Source organism: Hyperolius riggenbachi, chromosome 1 (genome assembly GCF_040937935.1).
Source record: "Hyperolius riggenbachi isolate aHypRig1 chromosome 1, aHypRig1.pri, whole genome shotgun sequence".
Lineage (NCBI taxonomy): Eukaryota > Metazoa > Chordata > Amphibia > Anura > Hyperoliidae > Hyperolius > Hyperolius riggenbachi.
The window spans coordinates 258334444-258351485 of record NC_090646.1 but is presented as its reverse complement, the minus strand read 5'-3'; the positions used below and the strand labels follow the sequence as shown (position 1 = coordinate 258351485).

At 42.9% G+C, this 17042-nt stretch overlaps 2 protein-coding genes across 3 annotated transcripts in view; one reads left to right on the top strand and one right to left on the bottom strand.

The window, feature by feature from the left end:
* MOB1B (MOB kinase activator 1B) overlaps positions 1–13251 on the bottom strand; it is a 79185-nt gene extending 65934 nt beyond the window's left edge. For both annotated transcript variants that reach the window (XM_068233350.1, XM_068233352.1), the window contains exon 1: positions 13143–13251. In XM_068233350.1, the coding sequence (XP_068089451.1) occupies positions 13143–13156 (14 nt within the window). In that variant the 5' untranslated portion in view covers positions 13157–13251. The remainder of the gene's footprint in view (positions 1–13142) is intronic.
* Positions 13252–13321: 70 nt separating this feature from the next.
* Positions 13322–17042, top strand: part of GRSF1 (G-rich RNA sequence binding factor 1) — a 76240-nt gene continuing 72519 nt past the window's right edge. The window contains exon 1 of the mRNA XM_068233341.1: positions 13322–13400. Within this exon, the coding sequence (XP_068089442.1) occupies positions 13377–13400 (24 nt within the window). The 5' untranslated portion in view covers positions 13322–13376. The remainder of the gene's footprint in view (positions 13401–17042) is intronic.

The following is a 17042-nucleotide window of genomic DNA, read 5'->3' as shown; positions in this document are numbered from 1 at the left end:
GGGCATACAAAAGCAAATGACTAAAATAGACATGTAGCTATAAACAGTTACCGTTACATAATTACGGTAAGTAGTAGAAATGTGATTAAGGGGGAGGGATATTGAGGCTACTTGTCCTACTAAAAGTGACAAATTTTTATCTATGCTACAAGACAATTACTTGACTCAAATGCAGGGCTGTGGAGTCGAGGCAATTTTGGGTACCTGGAGTCGGAGGCTTCAATAAAACTGAGGAGTCGGATGATTTTTGAACCAAATCCATAGCCTTTGTAAAAATTAGACTAAGGAGTCAGAGCAATTTCGGGTTCCTGGAGTCGGAGGTTTCATAAACTGAGGAGTCGGATGATTTTTGTACCGACACCACAGCCCTGCTCAAATGGTAACTGAAACAATCAGGGGAAAGGCTTTGCTTGAAATTTCAAACAGACCCAAAAACATGTAAACTTTATTATTTCAACATGTATCTAGATGTCTCACAAATTAAATCTCTATCAAAAGGTTTACCTTTTTATTTGCACATGCATCTTAGGGCTGGTTCAGACGGGCGTTTTTGTGGCGTTTAACGCAGCGTTTCAGACGCAGCGTTTTTTGGGATCTACTGCCATCCCATGCAAGTGAATGGGAGCGTTTAGAGCTGGCTTTCATGAAAGCCTGGCAGTAGATCCCAGCGTTGCGTCTAGTCTCAAAAGCAACATGCTGCTTTCAGAGGCGGTAAACGCGAGGAAACAATAGCAGAGACCAGAACTGCTAGCCTTGAACGCTTTTCAAAAGCCTTCAAAAGCTAGCTTTTAAACGCTGGCGTTTGAATGCAATGCCAAGCAAAAGCTCAGCAGACGCCCGTGTGAACCAGCCCTTACAGAGATGTCAACACTTCCGTATCCTGTGCAATAAATAAATACCTTACATTCCTGTATCCTCAATCACAAGTCTATCATCAATATAATACAGCTGGTAATGCCACAACAGTGTAAGCAAAGAAACCTCCTGAGTTCACTGTACAACATAGCGGATTTGCAGTGTGGTAAGGAAGACTATCAAATATCACTGGGGGAATCAAAAGGTAGTGTACAAGTGGCTGCTATGAGCAATTTAAACCTTATGATCCACTATTCACACCTGTATAGCAAACTGCTTTGTATTCTGCAGTAGGGAAGAAAGGACCACTATTGCAAAAAATCGTAAAATTTAAAGTACATGTAAACATATAGAAATAAGAAGTACCGTATTTTTCAGACTATAAGACACTCCTGACCATAAGACTCACCTAGGTTTAGAGGACAAAAACCAGAGGAGAAATATATACAAGACATGGTGCATCCATGGTGAAGGGGAATCTTGTGGACTATTCCCCCTTTGTACCTTATGCCCCCTTGTACTTCCCTGTGTCCTCCTCTGTCCTTGTGTCCCCCATGTGTCCCCGTGTCCTCCTCTGCATGGACACAGAATATGGTGTCCCCAACATTACGGCGAGTTGGAGGTTTGTATTGGCAGGAGTTCACAAGTCAGGAAAGCCCTGCATTTGGACTATAAGACGCAGTGACTCCTCCCCCCCCCCCACACACACAAACTTTTGGGGGAGAAAAAGTGAGTTTTATAGTCCAAAAAATACAGTACATTTCTCCAAGAGTAAAATGTGCTATAAATTACTGACAGAAGCGACAGGTTTTGCACCACCTCATCTCCTCATGGGGGATTTTCAGCATTTTCTTTATTTTCAAAAGCACTTAGTGAATGGCAGTTGCTCCATCCAACTACCCAAAAAAAGTGTGCAGCGAGCAGGGTTGCTGGCCAGCGTATTTGTATAAATACTTTTCAGAGAGTGTCTTTATAAAGAATAACGGCCATGCTGAGAATCCATGACTCCCCCACGGTCCAAAACGTTTTTTCTACCAACTTTTTTTTCCATTTTCCAGATTCCATTCGCTAACGGATCACCAAACTGTAGGTATGCACTAAACTAGGGGAAACTGTGTGGTGATATTTTCATTAGTGTGAAGCATTTGCAAAGCAATTTTCCACAATCTCAGTTAACCTACATGTTACATATGCTTGGGGTCCTATACAAAGTATAGAAGTGCAGGAAAGCCACATAGCAATTGTGCCACTGTGCAACTTTTTTTTGCAACCATGCAATTCAAATTATTTTTCCACCATTTTTTTCCCTTTCTCCTGTCTCAAATCACACTGCGCGCCCGTCAGATCGTGGCACAATCACTATAGTGAAAAATAGGAGTAAATGTGTTTGAATCGCAGTGCAATCGTGATTGTTTCACAGTGGAAAACAGCTCTTAAGGTGCCCATTGACGGTACAATTTTTTCATTAGCCACAATTTGTATGATTGAATTGTACATAAAACTGCACAGTGTAAGGCAAAAATTGATGTAAAGCAATTCTGTGGTTGAATGGAACAGAAAATGTAATCGATCTGAACGTTGGATTTTACGATGGTATGTAAAGAGAGAAAATGCCCCTAAATCCACCCGTTTATGGGAACAATCGATAATTTCCTCTGATTACTTACGATCGTGAAAATTGTATTTAAAGATCCCATCTGATTAAAAAAATTGTACCATTAATGGGCACCTTTAGTGAGACACTATGTTGCCAAATAACCAGTACATTTGGGAGATTTCCTGTAAACAGCTGTGTCACTAGCTCATGTACAGCCCATGTCACTAACCCACAATCATAAGACTGCCAACCACACATCTGACCCATTCCTCAGATGATCTCTTCATAAATAAGAACATATTTCTACATTGGTATGAAATTGTACAACATTAATATGCCGCCAGTTAGAGGAATCACTCATGCACCTGCTGTATATTTGTACAGTCTCTTGGTGAAAGTATGAACAATCTTTCTCAGGGCACAGAACAGCTGTGACTAACATAACACATACACATTTCTGTAGTCACAAGGCCCGAAAGAAACATGGACGTGTTCTGCCCGTTCGTCTGCATCAGTTGTCCACTGCTTAAATCCAGGCCTGTGGAGTCAGTACAGAAATCATCCGACTCCAACTCCTCAGCTTATGAAACCACAGGCTCCGACTCCAGGTACCCAAAATGGCTCTGACTCCTCGACTCCGACTCCTTAAGGTGCATACACACATCAGACCATAGTCTTTGGAAAATGAAAGATCACAGACCAATCTTACCACCCTTCATGTAGTATGAGAGCCATACTCTACACAGTCTTTTCTATGGAGCTGAACTCCCCATCAGAAAACAAATCCTTGCAAGATCCTACACACAAAAGATCAGTATCTGCAAAAGATCTGTTCCTGCCAAAGATCCGTTTCTGCAAATTGCATTCAAAGGGCCTGATTCACAAAGCGGTGCAAACACTTTGCACGCCTGTGAAAAGCCCTTTATCACGCCTAAATTTAGTTTAGTATGAGATCTGCAGATCTCAGTATGAGATCTGCAGATTTAGTATGAGATCTGCAGATTTAGTATGAGATCTGCAGATCCTCATACACACCTTGTTTAACTGACATTCATCTGCAGATCAGACAATCTTCTGCAGATCTGAAAATCCATCCTGGTGGATCTGATCTGCAGATGAATGTCTGTTAAACAAGGTGTGTATGATGATCTGCAGATATCATAGACTATGAATGCATTTTGCAGGAACGGATCTTTTGCAGGAACAGATCCTTTGTAGATACTGATCTTTTGAATGTCTACAGCATCTTTGTGTGCAGCATCTTGCAAAGATTTCTGTCTGATGGGGAGTTCAGCTCTATAGAATAGACTGTGTAGGTATGGCTCTCATACTACATGGAAGGGGGTAAAATTGGTCTGTGATCTTTCATTTTCCAAAGACTATGGTCTGATGTGTGTATGAGCCTTAAGTCTAATACTTCTCACGGCTGTGGATTTGGTATAAAAAAAAAAAAATTATCTGACTCAGACTCCTAAGGGTCCTTTTACACTTAAAGTGGACCCAAATTAAAAATACAAGTTTCAGAAATAAAACCTATTTTCTAAATTATAATAATAAATAGCAGCCTTTTTTCAGCTGCATGATGACAAATCTAAAATATTTTACATTTATTGGAGGAACCCCTCCCTTCTTTTCAAATTGCCGGGATTTTTCCGGCAAACTGGTGGAGTAGATGGTGTCCAGCAATGGAGGAATTGCTAATGGCTGCCCCCAGTATAACCCTAGATATAAAAAGAGAACGGGTGAAAAGCATGCACTGAAATGATCATAGGTTTTCAAGGAGTGTTTACTTATCTTTGTATGTGTCAGAGTGGTGCAACTAAATATTTTTAATAAAAAAAAAAATGTTTGGTTTGGGTCCGCTTTAACGCGTTGCTATGCGTTGGTGCATGCATTAAGAAAAAGCTTTCAGTTAAAATGCGTGTAGTGTAAAAGAGGCAATAGGGAAACATGGACATTACTTTGAAAAGCAGTTTTCTTTATTTATAACTGAGACCAACTGATTACGTGTAAAAGGGCCCTTAATTTATGAAATTACCAACTCCGACTCCAGGTACCCACAATTGCTCCAACTCCTCAACTCCGACTTCAACTCCGATTCCATAGCCCTGGACAACACGCCAGACAAAGCCTGAAAGGGCACTAAGACAACAAGTTTAGGTGTCTGTGTACCCCAAATCCTATTCTTGTTTTAGGAGTTTAAATGAGGCAGTCTTTGAGTCTTATTGCACACCAAAGCTAGATAACTTCAACTTCACTGACAATAGAATACTATGCTGGTGCTACCGGTAATTAGACTGTCAGATACAGAATTCAAGCAGCCCAGTGATTTGTGTGTGACAGCTCTGCATTGTTTTGATGCAAATTTACATCAGAGTACAGTGCAGTTCCCTCCGCTTTACAGCATGCTTACATAGGCATTCACAAATCACAACTGAAATGTGTCTCAAATGTGCTTCTGACACAACCAAAAAGCTCTGTCCATGGAATCCGACAATACAGGCTATACTCACTAGTCATTATTGGTTTACTTTGAATTTGCTTTTGTTTTACTAAAAAAACATTCAAGCATGTTTAAAACCCCAGTCATGCTCCAGTTGTTACTTGCCTACTCCCCCTCCCTCTAGTCATGTAAATGCAGTTGTGAGATTCTCCAGAGGCTCTCCCCGTCCTCCTCCACTGAGACCACCAAAAGGTGTCCGCACTGCGCAGACGGCTTGCACAGTAGCAGGGAACCGATTGGGCTTGGCCTTAACCACCAAAGCATGAGCAGGTCCATGCTATTGCGCATGTGTGAGCCATTGTGGACAAGACAGTGCTGGAAAGGGCTGGTGGAGAAGGACCAGGGAAGTCTGGAAGGTTCAGAGGCTTCCCTCTTCTCAAAGTGGCCACCCATTTGGGGAACTTTTTTTTTGTTTGTTTTTTGCGGGCTTCCTTTAACCACTTAACGACCGCCTAACGGCGATAGGCGTCGGCAGGTCGAAGTGGTGTCTCCATGGAAACGGCCGCTCCATGACCGTTCACGGAGGGTGTCTCCGTGAACAGCCGGCGAGCCTCCGATCGCGGCTCGCAGGCTAAATGTAAACACGCGGGGAAGAAATCCCCTGTGTTTACATCGCAGCATCCCCTGTGTTTACGGCGCAGCAGCGCCGTAAAGGAGATAGACGATCCCCGGCCTCTGATTGGCCGGGGATCACCGGCATCTGATAGGCTAAAGCCTATTAGAGGCGTGCAGGATGGATTTCCGTCCTGTGCTGCCCATAGCCAAAGGGAGAGGGAGGGAAAGAGAGGGAGTCGGAAAACCGCTGTGGAGGGGGGCTTTGAGGAGCCTCCCCCCCCCCGCTCGGCCACACAGAGCGGCGGCGATCAGACCCCCCAAGCAGGACATCCCCCTAGTGAGGAAAAAAAGGGGTGAAGTCTGGTTGCCCTGCAGCAAACCTGATCTGTGCTGCGGGCTGGAGAGCCCACGCAGCACAGATCAGGGAAAAAGAGCCTGGTCCTTAAGTGGTTAAATGTGGCGCTAAATTTCTTTATTTTGAAGGGAAAAAAAGTCACATAACCTCTGCGGTTCCATGGGTCCCTCATTTCCGAGCGGAGCTCAGCAAACACAGCTTTGTAGAAGAGGCTTGTCCAAGCTACTGATCACTTCATCATTTCTGAACACAGCATTCTTGAAGTGACACTATAATGATTAAAGTACACATGACAATGTGTGTAGTATGGGGTCATTTCAGGTCCCCCGATTTTGATAGGCTGCAGACCTCAGTGTCACTCTGCCCCCCGTTGATAGCTCCTTCCACTTTGCGCTTCCTGTAGGTTTATGCTCCTGCCTGGCTGTGCACAGCAGCCATGGCTGGGAGTGTGCTAGGCATGCATACTTGAGAAGTGCTGCTTGTGCACAGGTCCTCTTCAATTTTTCAGAGCCATCGCCATCTGGACTATTGTAAGGCATTTGGTGATGGTCTGCTTGATCTTCATTCAGACTGTAGAAGGAGGGTAGTAGTCATGCCAGAAAAAGACACTCCTCTACCACGGTAACAAATACTGGAAAAGGCAGCATGTGGTTTAGCCATTTAGCTCTACCAAATTGGCAGTGGGGGAAAGACATCTATGGAGGGAAGGCTGGGAACCAGTGAGAGCATTGCTGGGGAACTAGGTAGTCGGTTTTCTCCCTAAAGCCTGGTACACACTTTCAGATATGATTGTAATTCAGGCACCAGCCCAAATAGTCACTGAGCACGGCTATAGACGTAATTCCCATTACGGCCTATGATGGCGCCCAAATCATCCGCGCAGTCTCGTAGTTGCCCCTTGTACTGCATGGAGGTAGTAAAATTGATCAGTGATTAGCCAATCAAAATTGTATACGTGTATCAGACTTTAAACCCTTTCAATTATAATTATTTCAACACTTTCAAGCTTTTTACACATTTTCAATTGTAGTTGGCCATTCACTGACCAATTATACCACCTCCATGTAGTATGAGGGTTCGCCTACACAATCTGCTCAGAGTATTTAATATCTGTTGAACCTCATACTACATGGAGGTGGTAACATTGGATAGTGATTGGCTTATTATAAACGGAGAGTGTGTACCAGGCTTAAGGCTCGGGTCACATCAGAATGCAAAGTAGACCCTTTTTTTACCCATCGTATTGGAACCGACACAAAAATGTTAATGTCAGTGGAACGCAACGGCTCAACCTGTGCGATTTTTCCAGACAAGCAAGAGACATTTCCCATAGAAGCCTATGGTGGAAATCCATGTGCCTTCAGACTCCAACGGGCCGGATACTGCACTGTCCGCTCCGGCTGACTATTGGAGATCCACCTCAAGTGTGCACCAAACCTAAAGTGGATTTTATGTATTGCAAGCCCAGAGTACTGATTTGCTGAAACTGACCAGGCAGACTATACTGATGGATATCTTCAGCAAGCATGTCGGAGGCACATGTTATGTAACCAGGATACTGGAATCCTGCAGATCTAGACTTTTACAAGAGTATAACAAATTGAGGTATGTAATTGTGGTTTTCAGGTCAGTGGAATGCAGGTACACTGATGTATGCATAGGCTCTTTACTAAGTAAAACTATACTTAACAAACATAATGCTTGCAAACATATCCTCTTTCAATGCATCTCAGACACATTTTTGAATGCTGCTTGAATGCCCGTTTTGCTTTACCAAAATGTTTATCATTAACCCACGGCGGGTAACATTTGCTTGTGGTAACATAGCATTTGTGTACATAGCTTGTTCTGTGTAGCAATCAGCCATTTCTATGTAACACAAATAGAAGTAAAAACTAGGTAAATCAAGTGACCTTCACAATGTAATCATTGTTTGTATCTTCAAGCTACCTACACACAGCCAGATAATGGAACAAGCCTCCTCATCCATTATCCTTTATAAAAACATTGACTGGAAAGTTGTAAATGAGATACCATGTTACAGCCACAATACTGAATGAGTTAAAGAAAAATATTACATGTCAGGCAGATTTGATCAAAGTGATCTAATGTACTTAGATCATTTTGAACGTTGGTTCTCTTTAGGGTGGCTTTACAGGAGACATACTCCAGTGCAAGCTGCTACTTAGGAAGTATATTCATTGTAGCAGCACACAGAGATATAGCACAGGATAGAGACTACCCTCCCCTGCAGTTCCCTACTGTACTTACTTCCTGTGAAAAACTTACCATGTGGGGTCAAGAAGGATTTTACACCTGCTAAGCATCACTGGCCTTCGTTACCAAACCGGGATTGGTTTGATTTCACCTGGGAATCTAAAGGGGTCACGTAAGTATGGATGCGAGTCACCCATAATACATATTGTGGCTATAAATAGCAGGTGCTCCCAGTGGCCTCTATGTTATCGGGTGACTTTGGCGCCCCAATTTAATGTCATGGCCGCTATTAGCAGCATTTTAGATACGGGCCTAATAGCGGAAAATCAGAAGATAGTGTTAGATGGGGTGGTCTTTAAGGGTAGGCGTGTGTGTGGGTGTGGGGGGGGGGGGGGTGGAGAGATAGGTTAGTGTTGGGCATCAGGTGGGAGGGTTCTGTGTGAGAACAGGGTTGGGTAGGGGCATAGTAAAATACGAATAATAGAATATCAGGAAAATTACCGATATTCCATTACCATTATTACACTCTAATTTTCTTCATGGCACTATGATAGGTATGCATCTACAGAACTGGATCATAATCAACAGTTAAAAAAAAAAAAAATCTGTCAGGGGTTGTAACTATTGTTCTCACCCTTTTTTTTTTTTTTTTTTTTTTTTTTTTTTTTTTAAAGTTAAACTTAACTTAAAAAAAGGAAGTATTGGATGAAGTTCCACTAACCACATGACTAGAACATTAAGCCATAATACGCCTAGTGTCCAAATGTCAGTTTAGCCCTAACATCAGTGTGTGGTAATCACTAGCACATATCTCCAAGCACAAAGAACATGCAGAGGCTACAGCAACAGAGGATCCAATAAATTATATTTTATTAGCCCTACCCTTAATAAGTGTTCAAGAGTCTGCTGTGCTTGCTGACAACAGCTTTCTTACCATTCAGGAGAAATCAATAGGATGTCATTGGGGAGAGGGGAACCATCTGGTTAAACTCACAATATAGCTCAATTTATTTAGAATTACTTGGTAACATAAATACATAAACATAACATAAAAACATATAATACTTGGTAGCAAAAATACATATCACAATGACTCTTCAAAGAGTTACAGTAAGCACGTGGGCTTTCTCAGCAAAACACCAAAATACAAAGAGACTGCTTGGCTCGTTACATTGTCTGTATACAATAACAACAGCCCGAATGGTAAGACGTATGAATGAAGACCCAGTGGTGGTTATTACTTGTAGCCCAGTGTCTAGGATCCCTGGGAATTGTGGAAAGAACTGATATTACATAATGAAGCCATCGGCTTCAAAGCAACTCAACTATAAAAATATGAAGAAGCAAAAGTTGCAGTGTCCTGGTGCATGAAACTCACCTTTCTATGGTGCCAATATGCACTTACAGGACATCATTCATTAGAGAGGCATTGTGATTGAAATATGCCTAATGGTTCTGATATGAAAGCAAAGACATCAAACAGCATATCCTCTCCACAGGAGACAACAAGACTCTCAGGCACATCTGTACAGCAATCATAACTAAACTGTTACCAAAAATAATAATGACAAAAGAGCATTTCAGGCAACAGTTATGAAGCATGTTTAGAAGAATAATTTCTGAGAAGCAAATGATGCCAGTGAGGAACACGCAAAAACATAAAAGAGAAAGGTTACATTGCATTGACATGTGTCATTAAGGCCCCATTCACACTAGCTGAAGAACCATTTCCACATCAGAAAAGTGGTCATGTTCAGGGATCTTATGCTATTTACAGGATCTGTGCACACTTGTAGGTCTGCAATGGATCTGTTGCCGTAAGCGGAATGCAAAATTGGAATCTGTGCGTTAATTCCTGGATCGCAGATAAAGCGGATGCCGATAGAATCAACGGAAAGCTATTAGAACAGGCATTGTCTGTTCCTGCTCTACTCTCCTGTCTTCTGTGTCTTCAGTCATCTTTAGTCCTCCTTTGCTTTTGTCACCATGGCTTGACTCCACTGCACAAGCTATACTATACCACAGATCAGAAGCATCACAATCCCACTGTATTGCAAAAGTTCAATGGAAATCCTCCCTCCCCAATGAGAATTTTCATTGGTTCAATGATGAGTGGTGGACCAATAAACATCATAGGATTCCCATTGGTCTTTTTGCAATCCAATGGGAGTCTGATGCTTCTGCAGGGGCTCCAATTTGTATCCTGGTGCTTGTCCTGTGCAGTAGAGCCAAGTGGCAGTGGAACAGTGAGTAGTGGGAATATAAACACACAACAGGGCACAGCTTATCTGCTCCGGATACATTGTGAAAGCACTGTTGTGCATCTGATGTAGAGGGAACCCAGCCTTACACGTGTCAGAACATTATCCTTGCAGTTCAGCTTATGAACATTATTGTGCACCTTGGTTGTATATTAATGCAAGTGCATCTCTTCTTCAACTCTATTAGCGATGTTTTATATAGGCACCTATGGCAGTGCCAATTAGTATTAGAAAAACAAAAGTTTGCTTTCCTAAAACAGAAAGAATTTGCGATAATTCAGGTTGGAGTGAGCTTGAGATGTCTCCCAGAGCAACACTGCTGAATATATGCAAATTAACCATTGTAACCAATTAGTATTAGGTATAGATTGTGGAGGATTAGTATTAAGAGTCTGTGTAGGGTGGTTAGGGTTAGGCATAGATAGGGTAGAGTTAGGCCGGTTTCACACTGCAAACCAGCGTCAGTGGTGCCGTGCATCCCTGCCTGGCCACTAGTCAAGCAGGAAGTGACATGCGGTTGCGGTCACTTCCTGCTTCGGGGTATGTGTAAGTGCACAGAAGCGTATTGTAAAAATACGTTTCCGCGTGTGCACGGCCCGACCACAACTTTTTAAAAACACCACGTCGCCACAGGGACTTCCGCCACAGCGTACCACAACGTGAGAAGTATGAACTTCCCCATAGGGTTTAATTAGGCTGCGGTAGCAGTGCAACAATTTGCCGCACCACGCCGGTGTGAAAGGGCCCTTAGTGTAAGGCATAGATAGGGAATCTTCCACAGCATAAAGTCTAATCACTAACTGTGCCTCAGCGACTCATATCCTAATCCCTACTATAGTAATATCAATTTTTGGGGAGCCTAACACATCTTTATGTTTTTGGAATGTGGGAGGAAACTAGTGGGAGTTCCTTGAGGAAACCCCCGGAAACATAGAGATAAACTCCATACAGATATGGAGTCCTGGTCCACATTCATACTGGGAACTAAGTGCTGCAAGGCAAGAGTACTATCCACTACACCACCATGTTGCCCCATTATGTAAGTCAATTGCCACATTTACCTGCAGCATGGTCAAGGGTCAGCACTCTTGCCTGACCACTGTAGAAGCCTAGCTTTGGATCCACTGGGAACAATTTATATATACATGGAGTTATGTTCTCCTTGTGTGAGAGGACTTCCTCTGGTAATTGATTTCCTCCTATGACCCATAAACATAATTATTTAGTTGACCCCAGAACCTCCATTGGTCCTACACTATGCTAAGAACATTTTGCAAGCAAGTAAAAGGTAGTGCTATATAAAGACTGATGGAGAATTTAGGACCACTGACTGGGTTGTACAACAGTCAGACAACAAAGTAGGAGTCATTTTCACATACACTAGTCGTCCTGTAAAGGTAGCCACAAACAATAAAATACAATACAATTTTTTTAGTTCATTGAGTACATTTCCAAAAGAAAATTGAGAGTGGTGGATTTTTCTGATCAATTTTATGAAAATTGAATGTTGTAGGGTAGATTGGCAATATCTTCATTTATAAACACAAGCAATTTTTTGTCAAAGCATTCAATTTTTTTTTTATAGCCAGGGAAAAAATGAACACAGGTGTGTGACACATAGCTCAGATTTTTGATGTCACAATCAGTCAGAAAAAATAGATTTTAATTCTTGAATTGAAAAGAAATTTAAAAATTATATCATGTGTGGCCACCTTAAAAAGTACCTATAGGGAAAAAAAGTGCCCCTACGGGATACTCACCTTGGGTTGGGGCAGCCTCTGGATCCTAAAGAGGCTAACCCTGACCTCCTCTGGAAGACCGGTCCAGTGCTGCAATTTACTTGTCAACAGCTCTCGCATGCACACTAGCACAGACCCGCTTGGGCAACTGCTGAAAAAGCTGAGCCCAATCGGGTCCGTACTACTGTGCAGGTGCCGTGCGTCTCAGCTCTGACTCAAGCCGTTGGAGGAGGACAAGGGAAGCCTCTGGATCCTAAAGGTAAGGGAAGTATCCAAAATAGCCCACAGCAAACCTCACAGGTTCTGGGCAAACAATTTGCAAATCCCCATGATACTCAAGGTCACATTTTGTGAAATAAAATAAAAAAAAAAAATCACAGGACTAACTGTAACACCACCATGAGAACTGGAAAAATAATGGAACATTTTGCACTATAAATCATAGCGCTTTAATGGAACAAAATCCCTCTGCATGTGTAAGCGACAAGATGATACACACGAATTTGCATGGGTAATGTTTTTCATTTTTGCATGTTATATAAACTCCTGCCATCCCACATTTTATTAAGCACAGTATGTTTCTATGACATTCCTACATCTTGCTATCTCTCTGGAACATCTGCATGAAGCAGGCAATCCCAGATTGCAATTAGGTGTAAGAATGTATGCCAGGCTAGGCCTAGGTCCCTTTAAAACTTTATCGAGGTGACCAAAGTGATCCTTACACCCAACTTAACAGCCAAGGTTAAATTAAAAAATAAAGAGAAAAAAAGGAAATAAAGAGACAGTGGCAGTCACTGCTCATCAGACAGCATAGGAGAAATGAGGAACACTGTACAAAGGCTGTGGACTGATAACTGCCCTTGTGCCCCAGCAGCACACAGAGGATGTAAACCACAGTGCTACAGTGCCTGAATTCAGGGTGACAATAGACAAATCACCCTGCGACAACAGATAATGACAGATTGGTAAAGCACAGGGAGACACTGTGCACAGCACACAAGTGTAATGGAAGATGAGAGGGTGAGAGGCCAGTGACAAGAATGGCAGTGACACTCACAACAAGAAGCTCATCTCCTCGCTGAGGGGACAGCAGCAGCAGCAGGGCGCAGGAGGTGACAGCAGTCCACTCTACACAGCAGCTGAAATCCTTCTGCCAGGGAGATAGATGGGGGTGTGAACCATACGATGCAGGCTGCTTTTTTTTTCTCAACAACTTTATTTAGACTGAAACTGGAAGACAAGCACAAAAGAGCTAAACGAACTAGCGTTTACCTCGCCCGTGTGTTGTAATATGGTGGTTCTCAACGTTATTACAGTAAGTAGCCACATTTTCAAGTCATGGTTGCCATTAATGATTCAATCTTACCTTTTCTTTATAATATAAGTGAATGCCTATAATTATCCATTCAATATATTCACTCAATTTACCTTTAATACATAGATTTGGTGAAATTGAATAAAAAAGATTGGATCATCGGTGGCCGCCGTATGCTGGGCATACACGGGTCGATCCGGGGGCCGATTAGCCGCCAGATCGACTCCCGCCGCGTCCCCGCTTGTCCGCATGTGCATCCGGATCGATTCCCGCTCGTCCCCACCGGCACTTCTTATCTTCCGCTCGATTCGCCGCTATTGTCCGGCCGCAGGTATCGAGCGCGGAATCGATCCCCGCGGTCATCGGACACATCGGATATTATGAATCGAGCCATGAGGCTCGATTGATAAGCCTCCCTCGACGCCGTGTATACCCAGCATTAAAGACTGAGCAAACAATCGATATTTCCCTACATAAAAATTGATTGGCAAATATCAAGTCTGAAAGTAGCCCCACACCATACATGTGTCATATATTGCTTTTAGTTCCAGAATTACAATCAGTTTTTTTCTGATAGATTATTTCTGATGTTTCTGAAAAATCTGCTCAATGTATCACACACGCACCTGTGTTCAGGTGCAAAAAAGTCTATAAATTAAGAAATTGACAATCTGTCCTAGTCTTTCAGTTTCCATATAAATAGACCAGAAAAAATCAGCCACTCCTGGGCTAGTGCACTGCACACCAAAATCGCAACTGCAATCGCTAGTGCTTAGCGATTTATTTTGTAAAGTGATTTTCATAGCGATTCAAACTGAATTGTTCCAACGAATGCTACATGTAGCACATTTGCAAGTTTAAAGAAATCACAACACTGCTGTGGGAACACCCACATAGCGCTACAGTAGCCAAGCGCTTTTCAAAGCGATGGCGATTTAAAAAGCGCTCAGAAGCGTTCTTGGTGTGCACCAGCCCTTATATAGATAAAAACAGGAAATTTAAACAGAATTCTAAAAAAAAAAAAAAAAGATGTTTCTGTACATCAGCAGAGCACATTATCATCATATTGCAATACAAGACAAGACAGGTAGTTGTACATTTCACATAAATGCATGGCATTTGCTTTGTTCTTCATTGCAGTGCTGACCCCATTCAGCTATACAGAATCCATACAGAATTGGCGGTTTCTGTGTTGTGTGCAAAATGCATGCAGCACTGCATCAAAAGACAATGCTTTACTGTGCATAAGTGTACCCATTAGTCAGGGTTCGCATAGCTCCCAACTGTCCTTCTTTTGGAGGGACAGTCCCTCTTTGGGAGCCCTGTCCCCAGGGTCGGACTGGGACCCCACCAAAGAAATTTCAACCTGGGGCCCACACATTCCATGATTGTGGTGAAAAAAGGTGGGCGTGGTCATGATGTATTATGGACAGGGCCAAATGTACATGATCTTAGCAGCATTGTAATTCAGAAACACTGCTGCCCAGCAAAACTTTGCATAGAGTCCCCTCCTTCAATATAAAGTAATGTCCTACTTTGCAGAGGTTGCGACCGCAGAGGTTGCGACCGCATCGGGGCCCTCGGGCCAAAGGGGCCCCGAAGGGCTCTCCCTCAACTACAGTATTACCTCTCTATTGGTCCTTTGCTCATAATAATCACTTCTATAGATACTTTGAACAGTGGTAATCATTAACATGATATTTCCCATCCCCTTCTTGCACCTCTGACACTGTAGTTGCCATTGGCAGGTTTTGGTGCGCCGTGTCAATTGTTACGTATAGAGTGCTTGGGGGCCCCATTGTAACATTTGCATCGAGGCCTACAGCTCCTTAGCTACACCACTGCTCTCAGCATGAGTGATTACAGCACTGAGAAGAGAATTTTTGTGCTGCAGGCAGCAATTGGAGCTCTGTCAGACAAGGAGGGGGGGGGCCCACCAGAGACCTGGAGGGGGGCCCACCGAGGGAAAAAACTGTACTACTGTGGCCCAGTCCGACCCTGCCTGTCCCTCTGTCCTCCTCATTTGTCCCTCTTTCAGGACTTTGTCCCTCTTTCTATATAAATATATATATATATTTCTCTACTAAAAAATGTGTTTGATAAACCCACTTTATTCCTACCCTTTAAACTGATATATTACTAATTTTAAAATGTTAATATGAAGGAAAATGAACCAGGATAGAAAAGACCAGTGTGGTTTGAATTATAAAACAACATATTTTTCTAATGAAATCTGTATGGGATGCGTGACTAGGGGTGTGACGAAGGCGTGATCAGGGGTGTGGCGGGGCATGGCTTAAGCGTCCCTCTTTCTCATCTCAAAAAGTTGGGAGTTATGGGTCCGTACAAACGCCAGATGAAACCCAAGGTAAACGTTAACGAACACCTCTTCTGAGAATCCAGCTGCTGCTCGGCCAGCAATCCGTCCTAGGGGATCACTTCGGCCAAGCGACGGGAGATAGCATTGTTCTCCCCATTTATCCTACCCATCGTGTCACATCATCCCTGAGCCGCTCCCCCCGCATACAGTAGAACATGTTGCTCACTTGCAAGTGAGCAATGCGTCTGCACAGCCTCTTCTCTGCAATGCCGTTTGAGGGAACAGGTCCTGGCGGGCAACATTGACTGTGTGTGTATGGGCATTTAGTGACGTCTGTGCCCTGTCTGATGTCCCTGCATATCTTTCAATGATATGCATTGCTGAAATCTTCTCAGCAACATGACAGTGTGCCCCATCCCTTCCATTTTAACACTAGTATCATTGAGATCAGGAAAAGGCTTGTGACCAGAAAATGACTTTAAAGGGGAACTGAAGAGAGAGGTATATGGAGGCTGTCATGTTTTTTCCTTTTAGACAATACCAGTTGCCTGGCAGCCCTGCTGATCCTCTGCCTCTAATACTATTAGCCATAGCCCCTGAACAAGCATGCAGCAGATCAAGTGTTTCAGTGGTTCAGACTTATAAGTCTGATCTGACAAGACTAGCTGCATGCTTGTTTCTGGTTTTAATCAGATACTACTGCAGAGAAATAGACCAGCAGGGCTGCCAGGCAACTGGTATTGATTAAAACGAAATAAACAGAACAGCCTCCATATACCTCTCTCTTCAGTTCCCCTTTAAGTGCACCTAGTGGAAACAAGCCCTTAGGTCCTGAGCACAATAGCACGCTTCTGTCTATTTTAGTGATACACAATGCTTAAAAATTCACAGAGACGCACATGTGTGCTCAGGCTACATTCACAATATGTGTTGTGATGTGCAGGTGTAATGCTGCATGCACACTGCTACATGCGTAATGCATGAGTTACAGCATACATGCTAAAAAAATAAAGGTTTCCACTTTAATAGTACACATAGGTTTGTCTGTGCGGTGTAGGTGAGGCCTTGGAACTATAAATAAGTGTCTCACCCAAAATTAAGAACACTGATCATGCCAACTATTCATACTGAACTATTAAATATTGATCAATGAACCCTGACAACTAAAAGTCAAAAATTGCATTGCTGCTGACTTAACGCCTCTCATGGAAAGATCAGCACTAAATCTGACATTAACCCTTCCTGTTTATATTTCTCTAAGTCAGAGATCACACTTGAGTCCATGGAAAAATGGAATGTGTATGAATCCGCACTGTTGGCTG